Source organism: Dryas octopetala, chromosome 2 (genome assembly GCF_963921425.1).
Source record: "Dryas octopetala chromosome 2, drDryOcto1.1, whole genome shotgun sequence".
Classification (NCBI taxonomy): Eukaryota; Viridiplantae; Streptophyta; class Magnoliopsida; order Rosales; family Rosaceae; genus Dryas; species Dryas octopetala.
The window spans coordinates 17,029,517-17,039,455 of record NC_141367.1 but is presented as its reverse complement, the minus strand read 5'-3'; the positions used below and the strand labels follow the sequence as shown (position 1 = coordinate 17,039,455).

The window sequence follows — 9,939 nt, the reverse complement described above, 5'->3', positions numbered from 1 at the left end:
CTTGCACAAAGGATCAGTATAGATCTTGTGCAATAATACAAAGGATCAGTATAGATCTTGTGCAAATATTATTCTTCAATCTCCGTATGCACAAATGTTGCATGCATTTTAATCACATGGGAGGTGCATCATACAAAAGAAAAAAACAAAAAATAGAAATGGATTTGTTTTTCAATTTTTTCTTTCACATGGATAATTTGATACTAGCCAAGAAGAAAGGATTACAAAAGGATTTCTTTCTCATTATACCCATATAAAATCATGTCAGTAAAAAGAAAAAGAAAAAGCTAAAAGAACAAAAAAAAAAAAAAACCAAAGGGTACACTAAAAAACAAAAGAAAAAGGAAGCACCATCTTAGCAAAAGAAGTTGAGTTAGTACAGTAGTGTGTCAGCTGCTACAATCCTGTGAATTATGATCTATGATTGTCAGTCCACCTCATCACCAATTCAACTAAAGTTGTTGACTCCCATGTGCATGCAATGCAAAGCCCAAAAACATTGTCCTTGATTATTCCCTTTCATAATTCGCACGGGGCTTCTGATGTGTATCATGTGATCAGCTCAACTATTCCATGCCAAAAATTGGTGTCTGAAACAGCTTTGCATGGGATGTCTGAAATGGGTGAAGACTTGGCCCAATCCAGCTTCCATAGCCAGAAGAGCTTTCATAACCATTGGTACTATTTAAGGCAATGGGTGTAGCAAATGGGATTGAATTAGTACCAGTACTGCTTTGCTGTTGCTGCTGCTGCTGCTGCTGGCCATGAGCATTGTAATTACCAAAGAACCCATTAATGTTGGTCTCAGAAGTACTTGTAGAAAAGTCCATGTTGAAGGGTACTAAAGACCCATTGGATGAAGATTGATGATATGATGGCGCAACTGAAACAGTGTTAGGGTTCTTGGCACTGTTTAGAGAAGGGTTGTAGCCAAAGATATTGGACCAGTAATCTGGTGATGGGTCTTGTTTAATGGGAATTGCAAAGCTTAATGTGTTGGATGAACAAGGCTGCTGCTGCTGCTGCTGAGATGCAAAGTTCACAGAGGACGCAGATGAGAGGTCCCGGTCATCGACCGAGCGGCTACCATCTACGCTCTTGCCATCTGAGATGGATTCTGAGGAGTTCTTGGATTTTCCAGACATTCCTCCTATGGGAAGGTTGCTGTTGGCAATGCTCTTCACGTCGTAGCGGCTCATGTCGAAGTTGGTCACGGCGTTTAGGCCTCTGAACTTTATGGCTGCAATGTCATAGGCCTCAGCAGCTTCTTCTTGGGTGCCTGTACATTCAACACAAATTAATTAATGTCATTGTTAATTAACATAATTAAAATATTTAATTAACTTTGATTTTTTATTTTTAAAGGAGAAAGTGAAGGAATACTCACTAAAAGTGCCAAGGTAGAGATCTTTGTTGCCTGCAACCCTTCCGATTCTTGCCTGCCATCTACCATGTTGATGGTGCCTGATATAAAAATTGGGTTTCATAGGAATTAAAAACAATATTATTTAGTTTAATTAATTAGATTCTAGTTATACTATCAACCAAGTATACATAATAAAGAAAGGGGGTATATTATATACAAACCTTGTGACCCCTCTGTAGATAGAGGCTCCTCTAGAAAATCCACTACTTTTCCTACAGCACATAAAAGAAAAAATACATCAACAGCTAAATCATATCATTGAAAACCCAGAAACAAGAAACAAGAAACAAGAGAAAAGAAATGAAAGAAATATTTACAAAAAATGTTTATTAATTAATTACCTTCGAAGAGAAGCAACAAACTCCTGCCTACTCATGTTCTTCATCTCAATCAGTTCCTTCTCATAGTTAGAAACCTTAAAAATCGATCATAGAGTTAGATGTAAAAACAAAAAAATCAAATAGAAAATAGAAAATATATAATAAAAAGAAACAAAATAATAAAGTAAGACATGCATGATGCATGCAACTGATTATTACCGGAAAGTTTGTGGTCGTAGTTGGACCCCAGTATTTCAGAGCTGCCAGATCGTATGCTCTTGCTGCTTTTTCTTCTTTGTCATAACCACCTATACACAAATTTATTCAAGGGTCATTCTAGCATATACGAAATTTGTATTGTCTTGAAATACATGCAGAGAAAAAAATTGTGGATTCATAATACTTTTGTACTTTTATGGTGTGACAAAAAAAATGTGAGTGAAATACCAGCCGATGTGATAGAACAATTATTCACATTTTCTATCAACAATGAGAATCTAACCCTGATAATGCATTCATGCATGGAATATTTTTCTGATACAGTGACCCAAATCTATAGTGAATCTAAACTAGATATGATTCACCGATGTACTTCTTATTCATGTGTTACAGTAAAATAAAATGATGGTTTTTAAATTATATATATAATATAAAAATGGGAAAAATAGTACTAAAGTCTAAAACTCACCCAAATAAACTGCGATGGAGGTCAAGTTGATGATTATAGCATCCATGGCAGCAATCATTCACGTCATGCGCACAAACGAAACAAACCCATATCAGAATCTTTACCACTCATGATTATCACTCAAAAAACACAAACGCACGCGCACAATAGCAAGGGTTGCTACTTCAAAATTAACTAGCGCCTGAGGTGTTTCAAAGCCGGAAGATCTAATGATCTGAGCCCTTAGATTGATATATCATGATATTGTTTTGTTCTTCTTCTCACATTTATGTCCGATCACAGTACCGGTGTGGGCTCTCTGGAAGATGATCAGGACCGTTCAAAGAGCTATACATAAGCTAGATCCAGTGGACCCATTGATTTTGAGCATTTTAGTACACCTTAGGCGCACGTTAGAACTAAGGACCACAAAGAACCTTAAAACCCTACGAAGATTTTAAAAAATAAAATAAAAAATGAAAAACAATTACCTTGTCTTCCTTTCCTACTTTGTCCTTCTCTTCTGCAACTGTTATCCCACAGATGGGCTTCATATCTTCCTGTCCACCTATGCCTAACAAAAGAAATGAAGCATTTTTGTTTAAAAAAATATATAAAAAAAGAATAAAAACCCATAAAAGGAAGAAAAAAAAAAGAATTTATTTTTATTTTATTTACCTTGTGACGCCGCGGTAGATGGAGGTGCGTTGGCCGAAGGTGTCGACGGTCTTTTTGGGAGCGGGCTCGATGGGGACCACAGCTTGGAGGTGGTTTTGTTGGGGTTTGGTTTGGGGAGCAGTGGCGGTGGTGGTGGCGGTGGAGGTGGTGGAGAAACCGCGGAGGAAGCTGGCGGCTATGGATTTGAGTTCGGAGTCGTATATCTCGTTTTCAGTAGAAAAGTGAGGGAGTGAGGTCGGTGTGGCGGTGGTGGTAGAGGCGGCACCGCCACTGCAGCCGCCGAGAAAGTCCTCGAGTTTCGGGCCGCCCACGCTGGAGCTGAAGATGGATAGGTCGGTTGCATCTTGTTGTTGCTGTTGCTGTTGTTGTTGATGATGATGATGATCCAGACTAGCTGTAAGATCAAACAAAAAAGAAATATGATGTTAAATAATTTTGGGTTCATTTAGAAATTAAACTTTTTTTGGAATAATATTTGAGAGAGAGAGAGAGAGAGAATGGGACCTGGGTTGTTGGGAGAGGAGGTGAAGGCGTCGAAGAGAGAGTGATTGGAAAGAGAGAAACCGAGCCAGTTGTGATGGGGGTGATGAGACTGAGATGAGTCCATGGGTGAAAGAGATATGTGGGTATGTGTGTGTGTGTTTTTCTTTGTCTTCGGAAATAGAGCAAAGGATATGGGAAATGGGAATGAATATATCACAGAAGACTAGAAAAACAGAGCTCTGAGAGAGAGAGAGAGTGAATGAAGGGGGTTGAGAGACACAGATATTGAGGAGAGGTAGTAACTAGTAAGCAAGCAGACTATGTTATGTAGCACTCACTAGTTGTAGTTGTAGTTGTAGTTGTAGTAGAAGAGGAGGAGAGAGCTGAATGAATGAATGAAAGAGAAGGGAGATGAGTAGTGTTAAGGGTTACACGAGGATCGAGATTCTTTTTTCTGATGAGTAATGAGATTAAATATCAGAATAAATGGATGAGAGAGAGGGAGGGAGCAGAGAAAGCAAAGTGGAAGCTTTTGATGGGATGACTGAGCGGTGTGTCTCTATCTTTCTCTCACTTTCTCTCTCTTGGGTCTTGACCGAAGAAAGCATTACTTTATGGTTTTTGAGATTTTTTTTTTTTTTTTTTTTGTGAGTTTTAGAGAGGGAAAGACTAAAGGAGGTGTGGATGATATTATGTGTATGAATGTGGGGAAGCAAGAGGGAGAGAGAGGGGACACCGTGACCCTAAGTAGAGGACTATGCTATGTGTATTGTAGGACTTTAGGACTCGTAAGATTAAATCATTTCTATATATCCCTGCGTTTACCGCGTGTCATCTTTTGTCCCTACTCCACAGTTCTATACCTTCATTCTTATTTTCCTTTGATTCATGCCAAGACAACTCGCACCTCTCGGGCGCCCCTTACTTTTTATACCCCAACCAAAATTATCCTGCCTAGCTAATAATTCAACATCATATATATATATATATATATATGTGTGTTGCCGACTTGCCGCTCAAATCTTCCGCCTACAAAACTCCTTCAATTACTCCCTGAAACAATAAGAAAAAGCCATTCTACAAGGAACAAAAACAATAAGAAATAGGAATTAAAATTTTGAAAATGCAAACACCATATGTAATACAGGCTTTTTTAAACCTTAAATTTTGACAGATTCACCATTTGACTATTAGAATATATATTTTCAATTCTGAGATATGCTTGTATGACGTAAAGTGTTTTTATGTAGATATTGTCAAGAAAAAGACTATCAAGTATCAACTAAAACTAAAACTATGATTGAAATTGGAAATAGAATTGTGACTAGAACTATAACTGGTACAATAACTACTGGCATGATGGACTAGAATGGTTTAATATGTTCAAATAATATTAGAGATTAGAAAATATTATGTCTAGCTAGATTGATCATTTTCTCTAGAAGTCGTGGGTTGTGGCCAAAGAATGGATTTGATACCATGTTAACAAAAAAGAAGAAAATTGACTACAAAAACTTATATTTCATATCTTGTAAAAAAGACTATACAAGGTTTTTTACATAAAGAAATTTCATTTTGTATATTTAAAAAACCCTAGTCACTAGAGAGGAAAAAAAATTCTAAACTTTCGTCGAGGCGGCTTTGGTATCTTAGGCCGCCGCAGGCTAGCAATTTGACCTTCTTAGTTTGGAGAGACGTCTTTTTCTTCATCTTAGAGGGGGTTTGTCCACTTGTTCATCATAGAGAGAGTTTGTCCATTTCTTGATCTTAAAGAGGGTTTGTCCCTTCTTGATCCCACAAAGGGTTTGTCTATTACTCAATTTTAGAGAGGGTTTGTCTAGAGTTTCACCATAAACTCTAGTTTTGTTTTGGTTTGAGTGATGCCGCACCTCTTGCAGCGACTGTGGTTAATTATGCCTTTTCTTAAGCCTACATCGTATTTCGTAGCCTTGAAGCGAAAATGAAGAGATTCTGAATAAAACATTTCGACAACACGCCTGCTGTGATTTTCTCAATTGAATCAAGAATGACTACGACTTAATTAGGAAAACTACATATTGATTGCGGATTAAAGAATTTCTTGTTTTGGGTTTCTTAGCAGTCAAACAAGGCGTGCAACTTGTTGTAGATACAAGCTATTTGCCTTTTATCATGGAGTCAGGCTCTTTTCAAGCATGTTTAATGGTTAATTAGGCGAAGGAGGTCATGTCATTGTTTGCTCTAGCCAATCTAGCTCTCAAGTTTTTGTTATAAGCCGAGAGAGCGTAATAGAAGTGCTCGCTTTGTGGTGAAGGAATGTGGTATGTTCTTTTGGTTATAAAATAACCCTATTATTCTCTAACATTTTATTTATTTATTCAAAATAAATCAAGACTAAAGTGGGATCCATGGCCCATATTTAAATAAAAAAACTACCACATCATTTGGCGAATTTAGTGAAAATTTTGATAAGTGTAATGGTACGTACTCATGAATCATGATACAAAATACTGTATGCCTTAATGATTTTCAATGGTTGAAATCTCATGGGCCTGAAAATCAAAAATAAAGAAAATTTTCCCCTAACGGTCATTAAATTTTTGCAAATAAATTTCACTTTTGCTACTGGAACAGTGGAACTGTAAAATGGAAATATATTTTTTCTACAACTGTAAAGAAAATAATTAAAAAGTGATGGTTTTTTAAGACAGGAAAAAGAAGATTTGGGATTGGGAATCCTAGAGAAGAGCCTGGAGGCTGGATTTGTATTTTTCAAAACTCATTCGGTTTCGTAGGTAAAGAACCCACACGGGTGAGACAAGATTGTCCAATGATAATAAATGAACTTTAAAGAGTAGGGGGCCTATATTAAATGAAATTTATGGCTCACAGATTTCTCATTTATAAAAACAAGAATTATTTTGTAAACAATATTAAATTGATGAATTCATCATTTCGATTTTTGTAATTTTCTTTCTTTTTCATTCGATTCCAAAGTTGGAAAGATATTTTAGGAATGTTTATCAAGCAAGTCAAGCTTAAATGTAATTGACGAGCCAAGGGTTGTATGATGAGATGATCAATAATAGAAATCACGTACTATACACAATAAGTAAGTTTTTTTTTTTTTGTTTATAAAATGTTATATAACAAACTATTTTTTCTCTTTTTGGAGAAATGCCATTATACTATTTTCTTCGAGATGGAGTTCTACAAAAAAAAAAAAAAGTCGAGGTGTGGAGTAACATCAATTAAGATGAACTTATAATGATCGACTTTTAAACAAATATTGTGTCTAGAAAATGGAGAAGCAGAATTAGCCGCCATTGATTAAACCGATCAAATCAAACCATTAGGGACGGTCTAGGGTCAGTTTTTTTTTCCAAAATAAAAAAAGATTATCGATTTATCAACTGAAGCAAATTGTTATTAACGATTCAGTAAGCGATTTAAACTATTTGTAAACTGCTCAAACCAAATTAAACTGAATTAAGATCTTTTTAATATGGTCATACTCACTGCATATTTGATTTCTTCCACTTTTTTCATCCCTTTAATTCCCCTGTCAATCTCAATCTCCTTTTAGTCAATGTCTTCATTCCTTTCTTACTTCAAAACTTCTCTCTATCTTCTTTAATTTCTTCATATTTTTTCTCATTTGTGTACATTATTCTATTGTCTTTTTTTTTTTTTTGGGTTCATTTGTCCTCTTTCTCAAACCGACCTAACCAAAACCGACGGCGAATTAATTGGATAGTTTTGGTTTAGTATATGATTTGGTCAATTTTGATTTGGAAAAAACTCAAACCGATTAAATTGGTTCGAGGTTTGCAATTTTGGAAAAAACCGAACTAATTTGAAAAAGTGGCTACACTTAAGTAGATACGATACATGCATGGGACATAAACAAATACATTTTCTTAGACGCTCTATAAAATTTGCATGCAAACCCAAGGGTGAGATGTGAGACGATATTCGAAAGTGTTGAATATGTGAGCATGGCTTACTATAAGCATCCAAGAAATAAGGAAATAGAGGGCGAGAGAGAGAGAGAGGCCTGAAGGGACGGTGGGTCGGTGGGTGTGGTGGCTTCTGCGAGAGGATAGATTTGGTAATGGCATCCACATGCGTGCGTTGCTAGCTGCATGTCCATCTCGGCGACACGTGTGCACTTCAAATATAATTGTTTTATAAGTATCATCCACACGTGTCAGCTGGATCCTGAAGATGCCAACGCCGAATGCCATGTTGCATGCATGAAATGAATGATATCATTTGGGTTGTGATTAATAATATCTACCCCTCATGAGTCATGATATGATATGAGATAACAAATTGAAATGAAATTAATGATGAGAGGGCATGTCATCATATGATGAGATATGTGGTATCTATAGACACCATGCCAGACTTTGATCTGTTGGCTGCCTCAGGGGTTATGCATGCAATATATGCTACTATGCATCGTCACCCAACTTGGCTAGCTCTTAAATTATTGGGATATTCTTGGTGCCCATATATAGATACTCAATAAAATATAGCACACTCATGAATTAATTGTTTTTTTTAATTTATTTTAATACAATAACAAAATTGGGTTTTTCTTATCATTCTCATTCTCAAGTATAAGTTGTGGATGGAAATTGAAGTATATTATTTTCGGAACAAATTTTGTATATTAGATGTGATTGCATACTCACATGCATGTGGTGATTAACTCCTAAGATGCATATACTTACACTGACTTAAGTGAATTGAGGTGAAAACTCATTTTTAGCCTCTTGATTTGTAACATATAGGTTCAGCTTGATTGTTTATCAGCCAGCATCTTCTAATGCTTAGATAACTCTATAAGCATTTTATTCATTGATTCTCATATTGGAACTGAGGACGGTTCTCATTGGCTATCCAATCTATTTTTTTACAGTACTTTGTTATCATATATGTTGTTCTTTCACTTATTTGCAACAGTAATCTCTCTCTCTCTCTCTCTCTCTCTCTCTCTCTCTCTCTCTCTCTCTCAACACCCAATTGCCACCTCTATGGACCTCCGGAAGCTGCGGCCACATGCCCCCAAGTGTTTAATATAAGGCAGAAGCTAGGCATAGTACGTGAGTGAGGGAGGGACAAATCCAAGTTGACCAACCACCCAATCCAGTTATTGCAGGACAAAGCAAAATCCACATGAATGAGAAACCAAAAATAAAATATAAAAGATTAGATTGGGTATCACAAGGTGGGCAGACAAGAGCAGAGAAGGCCTCAAAACCCGGATAAGAGTTAAAACTGCTTTTACACTAAGCAACCAAAAAGCAATCCACATTCCCACACAAAAATACAAAAAAGGGTGCAATGCAATGCAAGTGTTCAAGTCCTACAAAGAGAAAGCACATTGGCAGAGAGTTCGGCGGAGTTTACATTTTATTTTTTATTTTATTTACAGTAAAAAGTAAAAAGTAATAAAAAAAATAGGTAGCTATGTTCACTTTTTTACATTCTCATTCCCATTTGGTATCGTAGTTTATCATCAAAACTTGGTCATGTAATTATTTCTAAAAATTGAACTTTAAAGGTTTTCTCTAAAAATCAACCAATTTGAAATCATTTGATCACGTAATTATTATCAAATAAATATATAATGAATTTAACTGTTACCGAAATTGTTTATTTAATGAACTATAATTATATAATTAAATAATTTTTAACAGAGATAATTTTTTATACAAAAAGATAAGTATATACTTTTGGAGTATAAAAACGAACCGTTAAGATCATGCGTTTGTATACTATACATAACTGAGTAAAACTTTTCTATTTAATCAAGAAATTTAATAAATTTGGCCAAAACAAACATATTTAATAAATAAATTTGATAAAATATTAGTATGAAATTGGCTGGCTTGCATAATTGATAATTCAATCCCCAAATTTTGTCCACGGTCAAACTATGTTTAAACTTTAAAGTAATTAAAGCAAATGGTGGGTTTGTTGTGGTCAGAGAAAGAATCATTCCTCACGTTCGCACCCCATTTCTTTATTATTACTTCATGATCACATCTCACATGACATCTTTTGTTTTTTTACTTTTTGTTTCTTATTTACAACTATTTTATTTTATTTTTTGGTTTAGATACTATTATTGTCATTGCAATAATTTTTTTTATTATATTTACATTCTGTGTATGGGAGAAGACTGTGTCTGAGTTGAAATCGTTGAAACATGTCGTTATGTATGGACACGTGGGCCCTGTGGCTGTGTCATGATTTTCAACTACTTGATAAATGAAACTTTTATATACACAAAAAGGTGATTAGAGGATAAACAAATTGAGCTTAAACCCAGTTATGCCAAACTTGAGTTTGACTTAAACATCGTGATACTATTT

General features: G+C 35.4%; 1 protein-coding gene across 1 annotated transcript; it reads right to left on the bottom strand.

Annotated features, from left to right (window-relative positions):
* Positions 1 to 547: 547 nt before the first annotated feature.
* Positions 548 to 3,724, bottom strand: AIL5 (AINTEGUMENTA-like 5). Its single transcript, XM_086230420.1, has 9 exons — positions 3,596 to 3,724; positions 3,092 to 3,485; positions 2,905 to 2,987; positions 2,435 to 2,443; positions 1,966 to 2,054; positions 1,768 to 1,841; positions 1,588 to 1,638; positions 1,388 to 1,464; positions 548 to 1,279 (listed from the first exon to the last, which is right to left on the bottom strand). The coding sequence occupies exons 1-9, from the start codon at positions 3,696 to 3,698 to the stop codon at positions 567 to 569; spliced, it is 1,593 nt and encodes a 530-aa protein (XP_086086546.1). The 5' UTR covers positions 3,699 to 3,724; the 3' UTR covers positions 548 to 566.
* Positions 3,725 to 9,939: the final 6,215 nt, after the last annotated feature.